The sequence below is a fragment of the Ixodes scapularis genome, unplaced genomic scaffold (assembly GCF_016920785.2).
Source record: "Ixodes scapularis isolate PalLabHiFi unplaced genomic scaffold, ASM1692078v2 PGA_scaffold6__148_contigs__length_123643588, whole genome shotgun sequence".
Classification (NCBI taxonomy): domain Eukaryota; kingdom Metazoa; phylum Arthropoda; class Arachnida; order Ixodida; family Ixodidae; genus Ixodes; species Ixodes scapularis.
Window position 1 is genome coordinate 74619261 of NW_024609881.1, and position 19269 is coordinate 74638529.

At 46.8% G+C, this 19269-nt stretch overlaps 1 protein-coding gene across 1 annotated transcript; it reads left to right on the top strand.

Moving 5' to 3' along the window:
- The first annotated feature begins 8451 nt into the window (after nt 1-8451).
- On the top strand, nt 8452-18123 carry LOC120836696. Its single transcript, XM_040499211.1, has 2 exons — nt 8452-9353; nt 17997-18123. The coding sequence occupies exons 1-2, from the start codon at nt 8452-8454 to the stop codon at nt 18121-18123; spliced, it is 1029 nt and encodes a 342-aa protein (XP_040355145.1).
- Nucleotides 18124-19269: the final 1146 nt, after the last annotated feature.

Below are 19269 nucleotides of genomic sequence, written 5' to 3' on the forward strand. Positions count from 1 at the left end.
TCTGACCGACTTCTTTCCCCGTCTTAAACTTTTGATTGCCTGAAGATTTTCTTGCCCAGGCTTAGGTGTTCTAACAAAATGAGAAAAGTATGCCAGACCTCCGACCGGGCATTTCAGCTGGCCGTGTCTTACGGCTTACATTCGCGCCTATTTCAGTCGGTGATGTGATCTAACGTAACCATCAAAAATAAACAGAACCCAAATGAAAAACGCTGGCTCAAAAGGAAAACGAAACATTCAACCTGAGTTTTCATGCGAAGATCCGGAAAGCGCGGTGCGAGTGCAGCTTGCCGCCGGCCGCACTCGCTCTGCGCTTTCGTGGCCGTTCTCGATGCTTCTGCGTACCGATTAGTACTTAACATATCCGTTGAAGTAACTTGAGACGTTCAGAAGTGTGTAAGTCACCAGAGGAAGGTGGCCCGGATTGATCGGGTTTCAACATCCGCACACGCTTCCGTAGCCGTCATGGGGCTGCGTCGGCTGCTAGCTACGAACCGGAAGTGAATATTACCCAGAGTTCTTTGAGGCTGCTGCCAAACGCCGGTCACCTATTATAAGCACTACATCTGTAGCTAATTTCATTGCCCTAGCGCTTGTCATTAAAAACATATTTGTGCTGAAAAATGTCAATTTTAGGGCAATATTTGGAGGGATGAAAAAAACAAAGTAGTGCAAATACCAAAAAAGTGTATCGTTACAATCTGCTCCGACATCATCTTAACAAAACTGTTATGTTGGAACCGTGCTATCTTTAATGGATCGTTCATAAAACATGAACTAGCGGAGCAAGTGAGGGTCCGCGCCGTCATATTCGCAACGCTACAAACGCGCATGAACAGTAAAAACCAACACATACATAATATCAAATGAAAGAGGATTGCATTGCCTTTCGAAAGACATCAATCCCACAAAACAGCATTTAAAAGGAGCTGAGTAATGACCTGCCAAAAAGTACCTAAACTGCCACATTCAGTGGGACCGTGGCCTTAATATCATATATCCCAGCCAGAACGGCGCGACACGCGCTTCTCCCCGAACTACTGGGGGAACTCCCTCCTCAGTAATAATACACCCGGTAAACTGTCCGTGTTGAAGTCGAAGCACCACGCAATTGCGACATTCGCGCCTAGTAAAGAAATCGTGCCGGTGTTTGACGTTTGCGCGAGCGATGTCTTCAGCCACAAGAAGCGAGTACGGCTCGGCGACGCCTTCGCGCAAATCGGCTTGGTGGTCGGGCGTGTCTTACGGGATGAATAGCAATTGTTTTGAGCAGTCACAAATTCCTCTTTTAAAGGCAGACAGAATTCGCCAGTACCGCGAACGACAGTTCTGAAGAACAGGTCCCACGCCCGTCGTCCGCTGCCATCGCCGTCCCCGTGAGTCCCACGATACGCGAAACGACGCACGCACAGAATGCTTCCGGTTCTCTGTGCAACATTTTTGTTTTCAATCAACGTATTTGCAGCTTTTTAGAAGCCACGAAAAATTGCTTTCATATTTTTCCTGTTTTTAATATTGAGTGTGTGCCTTCAGTGACCAACGACTTTGATTAAATTTGGTGGTCGCGTCGAGACCTTAGAAAGCGGCCCGTGACTACGGAAAAGTGAGTGAGCGAGACACGAACCGGCCAGTTCTTGATCGGCGGTTTTCGGACGGAAAGAAACCAAATGTCGAGCCGCAAAATGTGTTTTGGCTAGTTGGGCTCTCTTATGTCACGTACAACTAAAAATCTCGGCGAGCATAAATACCCTGTCAGTGTCCCTTTAAGGAAAACACGTATAAGCGGAACTAGACGAGTCCTTCATCTACTCAATAAAAAAATAAGAACGCGTCTTGGATGCATTACAATTCTAGAAACTTGAAATGCATAGAGGTATGCCTTTGCAAATATCAAAACTTACACTTTTTGTTTTCTTATTGTGCGTTAAGTTTTGAAACATGCGTATCATATTTTGCACTAAAAAAGTGATGATGAATTAGCGATTTATTTGCAAAAAGAACGAAATACTAACACGCGCACAGACGCGACATTTGCACCACAAACAGGAGCGTTAGCACAGCTGCGACCGGTATTAGGGACTTAATAGACACCAGCTGAACAACACAAGCACACAAATGTAAGAAGGACGAGATAGACGCATTCAACCGCTGGACTACCAACTGAAATTTAATGAAACACTTCATCTTCATCGACAGGCTAGGATCAATCATACCTAGCTTGCTTCACTTCTTCCTCTTTTTCCTCATTATTAAACTAAGGCATCCTCCTCGTCTGTCTACTTGTGGGCGGTACTTCCCCTCGCAAGAACGTTCTCTCTTCTTTGGTTAAGGTCACAGAGGGTGAACTAACACACATGTCCCCTTTCTCTTGTATGTTTAAAGCTTCTAAAACCTCGCGTGCAAACCGGTTTCGATGGTGCCCCATGACGGTAACTTTGTCTAGGTTCGCCTTGCACTTGCAGTCGCGGCAATGTAGGGCTAAGTGACCTGCTGCCGTCAAGGTCTTCAAGCTATTGGCATGTTCCCGAGTCCTATCATTTATACACCGCCCGGTTTGGCCGATGTAACAGCGGCCGCATGTCAGGGGTATGTGGTATATAACCTCCTTGTCGCACTGGGCATAAACCGTCCTGTGATTGGTGCCACAAACTTTGCTGTTGCTGGTTTGCCCTTGATTAACCCTGCGGCACAACGAATAGGCCGTATTGGGCGCCGAACACAGCACTTGTACCTCATGTCGATTAGCCATCTTTTTTAACCTATGCGTAATCCCATGAATATATGGAACAACCACAAACGGTCTACTTTTCTTCTTTTGCTGTGTGGAAGGGTCATTGCGTCCGCAAGTCGTCTTGATGGTGCGGCAAATTCTTTCGCACACGGAGGCAATTACATGTCGCGGGTAGCCCGCGTCTTCGAGTCTGGATATTTGCAACTCAAAACTTCGGGAGAGCTGATGCTCACAGGATTTCTTCAGGCTAGAAAACAGGGCTGTGAAAGCTACCGCCTGCTTGACAGTTTTTGAATGCTGCGACGAGAAGGGGAGAAACCCTTTGCCTGAACGGGCTTGGTATCTCCAGCAAACATGTTCTGCTCTGAACTCCAAGACCAAATCCAGAAACTTGATGATTTTCCTCTCTGGAAGCTCATGCGTGAAAGTGAGCCCCATACATGAGTGCTGAAAACTCCTCAGGATGTTGTTGAGGCACCCGTCGATATGGTCGTCAACTTCTGTAGTGCATAAAATGAGGAAATCATCGACATACCTAAATATCGCCGCGATTCTTGGATCTTTAATACTTTCTTGGATGGCACGCCCGCACGCTCCGAGAAAAACTTCACACAGATGTGGGGCCACTTTGGATCCTATGCATACGCCGCTTCTCTGCACGTAGTGGCGATCTTGGTAGGCTACCACCGTGGCTGATAGGTAATAGCCTAAAAGTTCTAAGAAGGTATCTACTTGCATCCCTGCCGCATTCTGGAATGACGTGAGGCCTTGATCTTCTATGTTTGACCGAAGAACTTGTAGTAGACGTGCATGCGGGATGGAGTAGTACATATCTTGAACGTCCACGGGAAACCCAGAAACGATGATGTTACCTTTTTCTTTTAGAAAAGAAATCACATTTTCAGAATTGGAAATCCGGAAAGGGTCTTGCATCAAAACAAGGTTGATCTTTTCGGTTTGGCCGCTGTTACATCGGCCAAACCGGGCGGTGTATAAATGATAGGACTCGGGAACATGCCAATAGCTTGAAGACCTTGACGGCAGCAGGTCACTTAGCCCTACATTGCCGCGACTGCGAGTGCAAGGCGAACCTAGACAAAGTTACCGTCATGGGGCACCATCGAAACCGGTTTGCACGCGAGGTTTTAGAAGCTTTAAACATACAAGAGAAAGGGGACATGTGTGTTAGTTCACCCTCTCTGACCTTAACCAAAGAAGAGAGAACGTTCTTGCGAGGGGAAGTACCGCCCACAAGTAGACAGACGAGGAGGATGCCTTAGTTTAATAATGAGGAAAAAGAGGAAGAAGTGAAGCAAGCTAGGTATGATTGATCCTAGCCTGTCGATGAAGATGAAGTGTTTCATTAAATTTCAGTTGGTAGTCCAGCGGTTGAATGCGTCTATCTCGTCCTTCTTACATTTGTGTGCTTGTGTTGTTCAGCTGATGTCTATTAAAGGAGCTGTGCAACGAAATTCAATTGGAATGTTTTTCTCTCTACACGAGCTTACTGGCACACCTGGGACTCAAGGATACTCACACGCAACGCCATTGGCCAAGAAACTCCTTTGTTGCGGTGTAATTTCAAGGACAAAAGCGATCATTTTCATTCAATCTCTCCTTTGCAAAATTTGATGACGTAACTCGGGGATCGCAGTACACCCAAGTGACGATATTTGAATGCGGTTCATAGACTGGACCCGAGCATTGCGTGGGCACTCGACTTGGGCTCGTGACAATTGCTAGCTCGAGAAGCATTCGGGTAGTGACCCATGTCCAATCGCTGCAACGACGAGAACAGCCGAGCCATAACAATGTCTGGAAATCAGCGCGTGTCCTGCGTTTTGCCAACCCCAGCGCGTGGCTATGATCAACACTGGCGGCATATAATCGGCTCCAGATCACGTGGCCGCTTGTTCTGGCTGCGAGTTGAGGGGGTGAACACTGCTCGTTTTTCTTAAATTTTTTTCTGGGACTTCTATTGCGTGGGGTGAAAAACGAACGCATGTTTCATAGGTCATTAACGTTAGGGGTCCGTTTTAAGCGGTATTTGCGCAAAGTACAAAAATTGTTGCATAGCTCCTTTAAGTATGTGTAACCAACGTGCTCAACTCTTTCCGGTCGGTATTAGGGAGTTTTAGAATAGCGCACGCTAAAGCTTTGCGCACGCAAAGAATAGCGTCGTCGCCACTGCGCATGCTCCGAACGCAAACCAGGTTCTGCGCTTTGCGCGCGGAATTTTAGCGCGCGCTATTTCTCGGAAATAGCGTGCGTACGCAAAGAGTCTTTGCGCTTCTCCAAGGAGGATTCGTGATGAAAAGTTGGCTAAAGCCAAGACGAGCACAGTTAAAAAAAATGGCGGCTTCCAGGATTATGTCGGCGGCTGTTTTGGCGGCGTCGTGAGTTCGACGTCGGCGGCATCCTCGCGACTGCAATTTTCAATACGGGACGACATTGTACTCGGTTTGGCAGCGATCACCGGCAACTTGATGCTTGCGACGCGCGAACATTTCACGGCGAACGAACGATGTGCGAAGGTCAGTACACGAGACCTCTCTTGCTGAGGCGACGCAAGCGGACACGACCGGTCAACCGCTCGCGTCGCGTTCTCATGTTTAAACAAATTAAAATGCTACTCTAGACCAAAAAACTCGTTTTTTTTTCTAAAGTTACAGCATTTCGTGTGTGAAATAAAATATTTTACTGCATCTTGGTGGCGTCGCAAGCGCGAGATGCTTGGGCTTTTGCGTCGCGGCGGAGAAACGCTATTCTAAAACTCTCCTGCGTCGCGTGCGCTAATACAAGCGCTAAATTTAGCGCTAGCACGCGCTAAAATTGCGTACGTTATTCTAAAACTCCCTATTATGGTTGGGGCCGTGGAACCACCGCCTTAACAGCTCCGCTGTTAAGGCGGTGGTTTTTGCATGTGGTGTGTGACCACCGCCTTAACAGCTCCGCTGTTAAGGTGCAACCCCACCGTGCATGTCGTTTTGGTGCTTTTCCGACGGCTTATAACTTTCTTTCTATGTATCTTACAATTATAACGTTAGTGTCAAATTAAAGAGCAGTTTCTCAACAATGCTTTAATGTCTTGATATTACGATTATTTTTAGTTGGTTATTAAGTATTTGGCTTTTAATAGACCACAGTCTCTAATATTGAAAAAAATGATTTCTCGAGTTATAACGTCCCATAGTACACGATATTTTACGTGAGCGTTCGGTTAGATGTAATAAAATAAAAAAGTAAGAAACAAACTGTACAGATAATGTATATTTTAAAATAAAAAATAAAGTTTAAAGTTGTAATATTTTATGGCGCTATGAAAACGGAATCACGTCAACTAATCAAAGTAACGAGACATTAAGTTAGAAAGCATCCTTCGATATTACATTTTCCAGGACTTCCATATCGATATATAACACGTTAAGAATGTTATAAGACCTCAAACTTTTCCCATTCAGTTACGGTGAATTGTAGTTTCTTAACATAAAGTACAGATGGCGACACGTGTTCAAGAACAGCTTGATGTGCATTTTCCGTCGTGAGCCGCTTGGAACGCCACGTGAAAGACAGAAAAGCGCCAGATGTCAGGGTGTCACCTGCCTGGATGCCCGTAGTGAGCGAGCCAGAGATGTGAGAACAACAAGCGCGAGGCTGCGGGTGCACCACAGCTACTTTTGCGCGCGTTCTACTGTGCGTAGGTACATATGCCCGACGCGATCCAAAAAATGGGCGCCATGAAATGCATTCTGCCATTTCAGATTCCGCCACGTATGCGAAAACATTTTAATGTTTTTATGACTTGCATAAATCATTTACGATATCAAACTGTGCTTGTCGGAATGGTTCGATTATATTGTGTTTCAAAAACCAGCTCGGTGGCTCTTAAGTGGCAATGACATTAAAATGTCTCAGTTCCTCTCAGCCCACGCGCTGGCCTATGAATCTATGTTTGTCGGGTTTAAATATCGGCCGAGGTGCCCGCAATCCGACGGAGGCCAATCTGAGATTTCGGTTGCACGTCAAAAGATCTACGGTTAGTCAAAATAAACCCGCAATAATGTTTTTTATTCGGGCGTGTTAAGTGCTTTTTGTTGGTTTGTCTTGTGAAACCCTAAGATCTGAATATTTGCTTTGCTTTACCTGAGTTCGGAGCGCAACCAACGCTACGGGCTGATGAAGCCACTGAAGCAGTGCCAAGAGCACGAAGTTAAGCTGTTCGTTCTTTTTCTGTGCCTATGCGGTCGGGCTAAACTAGACCCACTAATTAAGCTACGCTTCATACAGATATGAATGCTTAAAATGATGGTTGTCAGTTATCTGAAGATTTATCTGAAATCACAGGAAACGCTTTTACGTCCGCCAGAAACGTTTGAACAGTTGGCGACAAAGCAAAGCAATATTACATGAGCTTCCTGACACCAAAACTATTGCTGAGGAAGTCGCTCTTTTGAATCATGACGACCGGCAGTTGCATTTGATTTGTCACAAACCACCAACATGGCGGCACCCAAAACATTATCGGGGGAAAAATTGCCGATACTCTAAGTGTAGATCATTTGGTCTAGCTTACAGGATAAATCAAGTGCGGTGGGGGATCGTTGGTCGAGTGTGCTGTGGCACCGCATATCAGAGCACGTGGAGAAATGCTCGAGTGCGAGCTCCGTTCAAAGCACGGAGCTCCCGCTGCAGAGCGTGCAGGGACTAAATCCCCTCTATGTATTTGCGTTGGTCTTTCAAATAACCTCAAAAGTGCCAGTGCACGAGGCCCGTGTTTCGACCGGCCGTTGGACACAAATGGCGACGCAGCACTAATACATTCGAGTTGCCCGTGGGGCATGCGTGCCACACGGGCAACTCGAATGTTATTTACGACGAATGACAGTCATGTGATCAACGAATCGGCTCGCGATCTGTCGCTCGTTGAACGCCCCACGCTCGGAGTTTCGCGCGCTGATTGTCCGATCCTTCAAATGTCATTCGTTGTCAATGGAATTCGAGTTGACCGTGTGGCACGGGCACCGTGGGCACGGGTATATAATGACTGGCCCTTGAAAGCGAATGGCGGCGGAGCGCCCGCTCGTGGCACGTGTCTTGCGCGTTTTCACAATAATGGTTGGCGATACTTGTAAAAAACGCCTGTATGAAGGGGCTTTAACAGGGACCCTGGGTTCAGTCGCCCATCTGCATCCTACCGTCGTGCGATCGTGTATCACATATACTGCGTAATGCACTTTAAAGACCCCGAGCTAACAGTTGCACTCCACTTTTTATAACCTTCATCGAGTAACAATGTCGTCCTACGAAATTGCTGCTTTTTGATTGAGTTGCCCGCGAAGCTCAGCAAGATCGAGGGGCTGCACCACAGTATATACGCAGATGACATCACGCTCTGGATGACCGGCGGCTGTGACGGGTTCATCCAAGACACGCTACAAGAAGCGATACGGACGATTGAGGAGTACGTCACTCCGAGGGGCCTAACTTGCTCTCCACAAAAGTCGGAGCTCCTCCTCCTCAAACCTGTTCGGTCCCGCCAGCTGCCGTCGGACATCGCGCTCTACTCGCAAGGACTGCGTATCCCGTCGGTGAAGAGCATTCGCATCCTGGGTCTGCGGGTCCAGGCGGATGGCAACAACTACGAGATGATCGAATCGCTCAAGGCGTCAACTTACCAGATCACCCGGCTTATTTCGCGCATCTCAGGCCGTCACTTCGGAATGAGGGAAGGAAATCTTGTACGCCTCGTCCGCGCTTTCGTTGTGAGCCGGCTGGCATGCGTCCTTCCCTTCCTACGGCTCGGGGTGGCGGAGAAAGCCAAACTTGACTGCTTGATTAGGAAGGCCTACAAGCGAGCACTTGGCATCCCGGATTCTACGTCAAACGAAAAGCTGGCGGCGCTGGGCCTACATAACACCGTGGAAGAGATCGTCGAGGCGCAACGGACGTCTCAGCTCGAACGGCTAACAAAGAGCGCGACCGGGCGCCACATTCTTGAAAACCTGGGCATCCGCTACGAAAGACAAACGGGCGAGAAAATAGACGTGCCGAGACGGGTCCGGGAGAAGCTTACCATCCCAAACCTGCCACGTCACATGCACCCCGTGCACCATGTGGAGCGACGAACGGCGAGAGCCAAGGCCCTTCGAAGACTACTACAGAAGGAAGAGGGCGTCTACTACACGGACGCTGCGAGGTACGACAGGGATGCCATGGCCGCAGCCGTGGTTGACAAGCAAGGGAAGATCGTTGCGAGCTGCAGTGTCCGGACGACAGAACCGGAGGTAGCCGAGGAAGTGGCCATCGCTCTGGCACTCAAGCTGCAAGACGCTAAAATCATTGTCAGCGATTCACAGATGGCGATTCGCCAATACGCCAAGGGACGGATCTCGCCGGTTACGCTTCGAGTACTAGGTGATCCTGAAAAGACTGCGAAGGTGAAGCTGATCTGGACTCCAGCACACTCGTCGCTCCCCGGCAACGAGGAGGCTCACGACGCGGCCCGAGGTCTCACTCGCCGGGCCGGAGCAACGTCGGACCCCTCCATCGAATCGTCGACGGGGGGCGACAGACTGGTTACGTTCCGAGACATCCTCGATCATTACGCCGGCGAAAGGATGCGCTACCCTCCGGCACATCCCTCGCTGGACAAAAGACAAGCGGTAGCTTGGCGGCGACTAGAGAGGCACCTACCATAGTCCTGCCCAGCTCAGCGGATGGTATCCGGATCGCTACAAGGGAGACTGCCAGCTATGTGGTGCAAGAGCGACTCTTCGCCACATTATTTGGGAATGCAGCCGGCTCGACCGCAAAGCCCAGCCACTACTAAAAAAGATCACCAACCAAGAGAGCTGGGAAGCTCTTCTTTTCTGCACCGACCTTGAGGTGCAAAAACAAGTCGTCCGACTGGCCGAGGACGCCGCTGGAGTCCAAAAGATTCTGGCCGTCGCCTAAGGGGTGATTGGGAGGAGACTCCTAGATGGGCCTCTGACCAATCGCTTAGTCTTTCTGGGCGCAATTAAAGGTTGCCTGCTGCTGCTGCTGCTGCTGTGTTCGTGTTCTTTTTTATTTTTATTTTTTGTCTACATCTTTGATTATGTGGCTCTTACTTATAATGAAACAGACTTCTGGAAAAATATTATATAACTAAGAAAATGGCATGTGGCCGTAAAAGTAAAAAACAAAAACAAAAAAGAAACGCACAGGCGCACTTAATAAAAATAATTGAAATAATAGAATTGATTATAATTGTGTTTTCAAAGGATTGAGCTCCCCAGACGCTATAAAAGCGAGCTCGGTGCTTTGGATGGTGCGCTTGTTCCAGTGGGGGATCGTTGAGCGCACCAAACGCTATAAAAGCGAGCTCGGTGCTTTGGATGGTGCGCTTCTACACTGGAGGTGTACTTCAGGACAGTATACTCGCACTTGTATGTTTCGCTTCGCTCGCAGGATAAAACCAAATACTTTATTGGTAATGTATTTAGTGAGACAAAGCTTACCTTCTGTATATGTGCAATGCCCTCAGTTTTCGCGTGATTACACGCTTGTTTATCATTATTGCTTTCGTTTCCCACAGCGATTCACTTCGTGCTCTTTTGTGTGCTACATGAATTATTAGAGACCAAGGTAACCCAAAAACATTCTTTTTCGCGGATTCTAAAAAAAAAAATTATGCAACTTGCCACGTGTGCCACAACCAATAGTAAATATTCTAAGCTTCACATATGACCACTTGCCTGACTAAACATTGTTGTTTGTCACGAACAATTGTGATCGTATGAAATCACGTGGGAAAAACTCATTCTAAGCACGCGACCGTTGACATGCAGTGAATACTCATAATCGGCGCCGAGATAACTGGTGGCCGTTCGCAGGTGGAGTTTTTCTACCAACCCAGAGTTAGAATGTTTCCTTCTTTGTGTTGTAAGCCATCAGGAGACAACTTACACCAAATCTGAGGGTAATTAATTACTATGAGCATTCAAACACAATGGCCTGAGCAGTATATGTGTACAAGCTTTAGCTTTTGATGCACCCTTAACTTTCGACACGCTCAACGCTAGTGTAAAACGTAGGGCTGTTTCATTCTTAATCAGAATACCATGTGCGTGCTTACACTATATTTTATACAACGTCAAAGCCTACCCGCTTGCATCGTTTTCATTTTTGCACACCACTATACTCTGTTTCACCTTATGATGTACCGCAGGAAAGGCTACAAACGCGAGCTCCTTGCTCTGGGGTAGATCTCGGCGGCACAAGGTCTCGTGCATTAAGGGCAGCTGCCAACGCTATGAGCTCGCGCTTCTAGCCTTCGCTGCGGTCCAACATAAGATGATACGGAGTATACTTGCGCGCATGAATCACCAAATTAAGACTGGCACAGGATGTCACAAAAACAATTTGCAGGGTTGTTTTTTCTTACCACAAAAATAAACTACGCATTGCCTAACGCTCATTTTCCGCCCAAAGGTAGCGCTAGGTCACAACCAGATGCCAAAGTTTCATCCCGAACGGACACCTTATTCAAAAGTTATAAGTGATTTTCAGAAAATTCCAATGGGAAAAATGGAGCCCATTTTTGGCCTGTTTTTCGTTTCTGGTGCCATAGAGCCCCATGTATTCGAAAACTCCGTCGGCTGCTATTTTCCCATTGAACTTTTCAGAAAATCACTTATAATGTTTGAAGAAGGTATCGCATTGGGCTGAAACTTTGACATCTGGTTGTACCTCTAGCGCTACCTATGGGCGGAAAATGAGCGTTCGGCGATGCCTAGTTTATTCTTGTGGTTAAAAGGAACCCTGTATTTTTTTCTTTTGTAACGCCCTGCAAGTTGCTTAAACTATGAGCAAAAGCTATCAACAGACCCAGAATCTTTGCATGGTCAGTCATGGCACTTATCACCGAATTCGTTATTAAAAGTAATAATTATTCTTTATTGCTGTGAGTTTATTTTTAATCTTGGAATTTTTTTATTGTGCACCAGTCCTACTTTGGGTTTACCAAACTCAACATCTAAACCTGAGTGCCATTTTTTGTGTTTTCCAGTCTCGTGGTTTGGGTCAAAATAAACACCCAGCTACCTAAATGAGAAACCTGACCGCCCAAAAAATAGTCTTTTCTTTTAGGTAGTTAATTCCTCAAGCTGGAATTTCGGAAACCAGACTATGACGTCATCACGTTTTGCTGAAAATCCACAAAGATCCAAACACATGCACGATAAAAGGGCCGGCGCGTCATATTGCCGCCCGCAGAGCCGAGAAAGCAAAGCTCGGTCACGGACTTCCGGAAGATTCGCGTTCATTCTTGCGCCAGACGGAACTTTCGCCCTGTTTTCTAATCCTCGAAAGTCCCAGTTCATCCTGGCCCCGAACGCGCGATGCTCGAACCTTCTTTGCCGAACTTTCGAGATGGTGACGTGACGCACTCTAGACAAGCAGCTGCCAGCGACCTTGTCGAGTCAGTCTCGCTCTCGCTCTTTGTTACACTGCCGAATCGCCGCCCGCTTTTCTGCTGCCTCGACGCTCTTTGTTTACTTTTTTTTCTTGTTTGGAACAAGTTCGCCGATTAAACCTTTATTTTTCAGTTCACTGTTCCTCCTCTCCTCACCTTCATTCGTATAAGCATAAATCTGATCACATTGTAATATGTGTCATTGGCCTCTGAAATCTCCGGTAACGGCGCACAGGCAATTTTACATTTTCAACGCGTCGGTAGTTTTGTTGTGCATGTGTTTCGCCATTTGGCTCAGGACAATTTTCGCGTTTTGTTCTGCCTACATTTGCTGGAGACGTGAGCTCGGAGCGGGGCAACTGGCCCCCTTGCACGAGAACTGGCGCAGCCGTGCGCGTTCCAAAGAAAGCTCATGCAGAGAAAACCGAGCAAGGGACCAGGGATGTCCAATTCTGGATATAGAAGAATATCCAACTGTATCGAAGCGCCACCACACACGATTTCTCGCATTGATGTACAGGCCTGATGATGACGATGATGATGATGCGGCTGTTCCCTTTAGATCGGGCGGGCTCGAACAATATTCATGCCCAAGCCTGGGGGCATTTGCGTGTTATTGCCCCCTAAGGTAGATCTTTCTCCACCAGTCCTCTAATCGTCTCTTTGTTGCCTCGACAGACGGCCTATGTGGGCCACTGGAGGCCGTAGTCTCATTCGAGGCAGGCCTGTCCGCTGGTGCGGCTGGCCTAACCTCACTGGTTTGGTGTCCATCTCTAGTAGCCGTGAAGCCCAATACTTCGGCAAGCTCCAGAGGGCTTTGAAGGTCACGGTCGTTGTCTCGTGACTGGGATGGCCGGAGTCCTGCGCATTCCAGTACAATGTGTGCTACTGTTTTGTCGTGGGCCCCGCACACCCGGCACACGCTCGTGGTCACAGTAGAATCGAAGTGACGTCTGTAAGAAAGAGTCCTTAGTGCCCCGGCTCGTGCCTCAAATAGCAAAGGACTACCCAGGCTATTATCGTATAGCCTAGCCTCCGAGCCGATGGTCCTCTTGTTTGCAACATACACATCGAGCGTAGTCTTCAATTGGGCATCTTTGAGCCACTGCTGTGTTTCCTGGTCGCGAACCTTTTTCCGGACCTCTCTCTCCCATTCCGTGGCCGACGACGCTTGGACAGGGTCCGCAAAAAAACCGTACTTGCTTTCGAGCTGGTATAGGCGTTTCTGCCAGCGGGTCTGCAGCCCAGTCAGTTGAGTGTACCTGAACAGCCTTTTGGCCCACCGGCAGGTGTCCATATGTCGGAGACGTCCGTCGTAGGCGATTTTGCTGGTAGCTTCGCGGGCTTCAAAAGAGGACCATCCGAAATCACCCTGGACAGCCTCATTTGCATGTACCATGACAGCCTAGCGCTTGACGCCCGACCTCCCTCTGCCTACGTTCTATGTGAGCTCGGATATCTCCAGGGACACACACCACAGTGTTAGCAAAAGTCACTCCTGGTACCACCACCACCTTCCACAGCTCCCGGGTCACAACGAATCTATTGCAACTCCAGAGATTCCGTCTACGCAGAATGCTGGTTCCTCTGATGGCTGCTTGGCGGAGACGGGCGTGATGCTCTTGCAAGTAGTCCTCTGTATTTGTGAGTGTAATGCCCAAGTACATGTACGAGTTCATTACAGGTACACAGTCCACCCCGAGTCGAAGACTGCCAAATGTTGGATCTTGTGGACCTGCAAACAGCACCGCTGCTGACTTGTTAGTGTTGAATTTCAATCCAAGTTCCGTTGCTACCTCGGTACAGACATCTAGGAGTTTCTGCATGCCGCAGACTGATGCCGCGGTCAGTACTACATCGTCTGCGTAGGTAAGTCCGGGTAGAACCCATTCGACGGTCAGACCATCTTCTAAGTGAGCCAACGAGAAGCCCAGTCCAGATCGGATCAGTTGCGTTTCGAGTCCGGTTACGTAAAGCATGTACAATAGTGGAGAGAGTGGGCACCCCTGGCGTAAGCCTTTTGTCACCATCACTTCCTCAGAGTTAGCCTCACCTAACTTTGTCCTAACCGTGTTGCCACTGTATAGGCGGTGGATGAGGGTGACCCACTCTGGTCGCATGTCAAGATGTTGTAGTAGATAAATAAACTGGGCATGCGGCACACTATCATAGGCCTTGGCGACGTCCAGAAAACAACATATTAGGATCCTCTGCTCCTTGCGGGCAACCTCAATACATTGTGTTAGCGTAAACAGATGATCTTCCAACCGGCGACCTCGTCGAAAACCTCCTTGAAGTTCCGTAAGCAAGCCTTCTTCCTCTGCCCATGCAGTCATGTGCTCGTTCAGAATATGTACGAAAGTTCTATATATCGTGCTGGTCACAGTCAGTGGTCTGTAGTTGCAGAGGTAACGCTGGTCACAACCTTTTTTTGGAACAAGAACGACTTTGCCTCTCCTCCAGTCTCCAGGAACTTCTTCTATTCCAGAGGCAATGTTGTTAAAAATTCCTGCCAGCTGATCCCTTGAACCTTTCCCTAGTGCTTTGAGGACGCTTGCCGGAATCTCGTCCAGTCCTTGTGCGGTGTTACTTTTTAGGTTAGTCAAAGCGCGTATAATTGACACCCTGCCGATTTCTCCACCGTCGACATTAACCGGAGTACCATCCGGATTTTGATGTGGTAAGATGTCCTGAGGTGTTGGTGCTCCCGGGGGCGAAAATATCTTCACTAGGTGGTCTGTAAGGCTATGCCCAAGTTTGTCTGCTGTCATCCTTGTGTTCTCGTCGAGTATAGCCAGCCTCTGATCTCTCCCATCCAGGGTTCCAAGGTATCTCCAGAACTTTCTAGGCGCATCTCTCCCGCTTGAGCTAATGTCTCTCATTGTTTGCAAGTCAGCCTGAGACATTTTCTCCTGGACCAGTTGCTTTGCGGCTTGCTTTTGCGCCTGGTACATCTGCCATTTTACTTCGACTTCGTCTCTGGTCCCCATGTGAAGGGCCATGCGGTGTTCTCTATTCAGTTCTTTCCGTACTCGGATGGCAGCTTGAACCTCCGCGTCCCACCAGCGCTTTCTCCGCCTTCGCCCATTTCGGGCCTTCGTGGAGTGTTGAAGGATGATTTGCTTGAGTTCTTCTACGTATCCCATGCAGTTAGCAGCACTTTTCCTCGTGGAGCTGTTTTCAAATTCCTCCACAACTCTTTCAACTCCACTGGAAGGCGATCCCACCGCCATCTGTTGGTTCAGAATCACACTAACTAGGGGTGAGGTTGCACCTTAAGGCGGTGGTCACACACCACATGCAAAAAAATGGCCTCTTCAAACAATATTGGAGGGTGGGCCGTATGCCCAACTTGGACACTTCAACGACTTTGCCATGAGAACAGTGTTGGGGACCGAAGAAGACCCTGGAGTCGTGGTTAATCGGCGTGTTACACAGACTGCGACGCCATACCGGACGTTTACGAGGTTATATGTGATAGTGACTGACTGGCCTTTCGTCGTATTTCTCAACGCATACTGCGGAAGTCACTTATATAGGTGACAAAAATGACGAGATATCCTTCTTGTTGTGTGGCACTTGCAGAGGAAAAAAAAGGTAATTTTCATGCAAAATAGGGCCCGATAAGGTGACGCTGCCGTCGCTGTATGAGGAGTCACACAGGACTGCTCGGTTGTTTTTGCTTGTGTTTTGTAATTTTATTTTGCATATAAACACTAAAATACAGTGACTGTGTACAAGTCACTGCCTGGCACAGGTGAGTTAATTGTTCGCAAAAAATAGCGACCTACTATTTTTCGCCAAGGCAAGTTAATTGTTTGCGAAAACTTCTAATCCGTTCAAAATTATGCGCAGGACCCATTTAAGTTGGTAGACGTAGAACGCAATGGCTGCAGTAAGCTAATTAAAGCGACAGAGAATGGAACATCACAGTTCTCTACATGGAGGGCTCTTCTTTGATGCGTTGTCACGTGCCCTGTTACGGTGCCCCGGTCGGTTCGCTGTCTTTGGTGTTTAGGATGCTAGACTGAGAAAACGTTGACATGGAGGAACCACACGGAAGCTCTACGTATTTTCTTCTGTCCGCACTCGCGATGCATTGACTTCAAGTTGACAGGAAAAAAAGAAAAAAAGATATGGCACTCGAATGCTTTACTACAGATCCAAATTACGCTACGGTGATAACGTTCGGACTCAGAGAACTTCCACACCATATATAGTAGTACTACCTGCAGAACCATGCTTCAGCTGAAGGTATTTCTAGTTGATAAGTCAAAGATGGAGACAGGGCTGTAAAAGTTACTTTAAAAATTTACCTAAGATACAGTCACAGGTACTCATACAAAAATGCACCTAGGTACTCGCTTAAAAATGTACCTAGGTACAGGTACAGTTACTTCAAAGATACTTCATTGATATCTCTTCCTCAAATTTGTCAATATATTGGAAGCAAAGCTTTTTATACTAAGGATACACACAAAAACGAGTTCGATACACTTTATTGGTGTCAATGCGATGTGCACATCGGAGTTGAGTCCTCACGTGCCTTATTCCCATACTTCAATTGGTTCATCGAGGCCACAGCTTCCACTATTGAACATGTCACGCCGAAAGTGCTGAAACTCACTTGTGGACATTCTTGCCCTCAGGGCCGGTGCTGACGTTGGCGGACCCAGAAGACGTCGGCCGCATGAAGAAACGCACGAGTCGAGTTGCATATGCACCTAACCTTCGCAACGACGAGCGAAAGGCTTCTAGCTTCCTCGACTTTTTTTTTTGTAGTTGTTGTCCTTTTTGTTAGTCGGAAGAAAAATAAGCTTTTCTTTTCTTTTGAACATTTTTCACTTTTGATAACTGCAAAATTTGAGTCCGATTTATTGAGTGGAAACTCTATTATATACGTCGATATTACACTACTTCATGATTGTAATTATAATTTATATTCAATTATATTTCATATTGTATTATTGTATTCATGGCAGAAGAGAGCCACCAGCAGGTCAAGATACAGGCAACAGAAACTGCGCACATCTTTCAAGTTATCTCCTCCCTTGTATAGCTATCAGAGGAGCTTCAAACATGCAATGAAGTCGATGTCGGTTTGAGATGAACGAAGCTTCGGAACTCCATAAACGAAGTTCCGAAGTTATTGGATAAATTAGTGTCGCTAGAACGGCACCGCTAATTCACCGTTCGCTCAAATGAACACCGCCATTTGCTAAAGTGTCGTTTTATGAAACATTGTTTTCTAAAACGTCGTTCGATGAAGTCAGTGCCTCCCAGGTCGTACACAACTCAACGTTAATCACAGCACAAGGAAGTGTGTTAATACTTCAATATTTATAGTTTCTGCCATTTTAACGAAGGGAATAAAAAAATACCTGTAAAAAATAAGTACACTTAGTTTCAAGTTACTGTAAAGTGTAGCTAAGATGCAGATACAGAAACCAAGAAATAAAACTACCTAGGTTTGCACCTCAGGTGCAACAAAAGTACCTAGATACCAATTTCCAGTTACTTGCACCTAGATACTTTACAATCCTGGATGGAGGCATGCCTTTATTCATGCTTTCTGTTTTATTTCCAACCTCCACCACAAGCCGATAGGTACACAAGCAGGCTGATGTTCATATCGAACAAGGTCGTTTTAACAACCATAGCTGATACACACTTCAAATGGTTCCCATCTTTGAGGTGCTTCCATCGCATCCTGTGGAAACGGGTTACCATATCTGGCCACCATTTCATCATAAACCACTTTGAGCAGCTCGAAGCGTCTGAATGTATAGCTGTATCCCCCTTGGTTTATAGAACACCTGAGGTACCTTCCGGTGTCGTCTCCAACGGCATCCATGTCCAACCCGTCGAAGATGATGCACTTATCATGGGGCCACATGTCAAGCAGTTCCCTTACCTGCAGAATATTTTGCGGGTGTAAGAGATTTATAAATTTAACCTTATTCCTTCAGATATACACAGTGGCGTTTGTTACGTCTTTATGACAGCAAGTGAGCAAATTAAACAAAGGTGTTTAGTGTAGACTCATATTTTACATTAGCACAACACATTTGTAACATACTCCGGTCTCTTGCTGGGAGAACAAATATTAGGAGTGCCAGGATTCTTCACCCGGAACTTTAAATGGGTCAGTATCTGCTAGAATTTATGCACTACAAAAAAGTGAATTAGGCGCGTCTGGCTACAATCTGCGTGAGCCAGCTCTAGCCACACGCTCTCACAGCACAAAAGAGGTAATAGCTAACAAGCGCTGCCCTTTCAGCCACCCGACTAACGTTAGGTTAAATCCAGCAACATTTTAAAAAGAAGACTATCTGAGGTGAACGTGACTTTTGCTTGCACTTAAAAAAAAATAAATACAATTTTCGTGCAAGTTTTAGCCACTTAAACAGTGCTTGAAAAAAATTTCTACAAATTCTGTGTAACTTTGATCTTTTTCGCTCTAAAATCGGTTTGCGTCATTATATTGCAAGGAAGTGCCTTTCCGGATTGAGGAACCAAGCTCTCGCGAGTACTATACTTAAATACTGCCCTTAGTAGAGCTATGTATCAGAACATTAGCAATGTATTCATTTTGTAGGAAAAGGCAATTGTCATTTGTGGTATTTTTTTAATTACTTCTTTTTTACGGGCGTATTTATTTATAGAAAAAAACATTATCTAGTCCTTAAATATTCACAATGAGCTTGTCAATCTCCAAAACGTTTCTTCTTTGAGCTATCTTCGACTCTGACTTCATCTCCTTTTCTGAGGACAGCATGGTTTGAATATGTAGCACAATATAGAGCAAGAGAGTTATATTTGAACCAAACGATATTTTAAATCACTATAATTTGACTACGTTGGGCAGGAAGCATTTGTACGGCGGTAGCCGCTATAGCTGAGGTATCGCAGCGGACCCCGCGTGTTTTTTTGCGGTAGAGTCGTGACGTCATTACTTTAGGTGACATCATGGCGTATCGTGACGTAGCAATGTCACGCTACGTCAAAGTGTCACTTGTGAGGTCACAGTCTTAGGAGACCTTATGGTGTCGCGTGACGCTGCAGTATTATGTGGCATCGCATT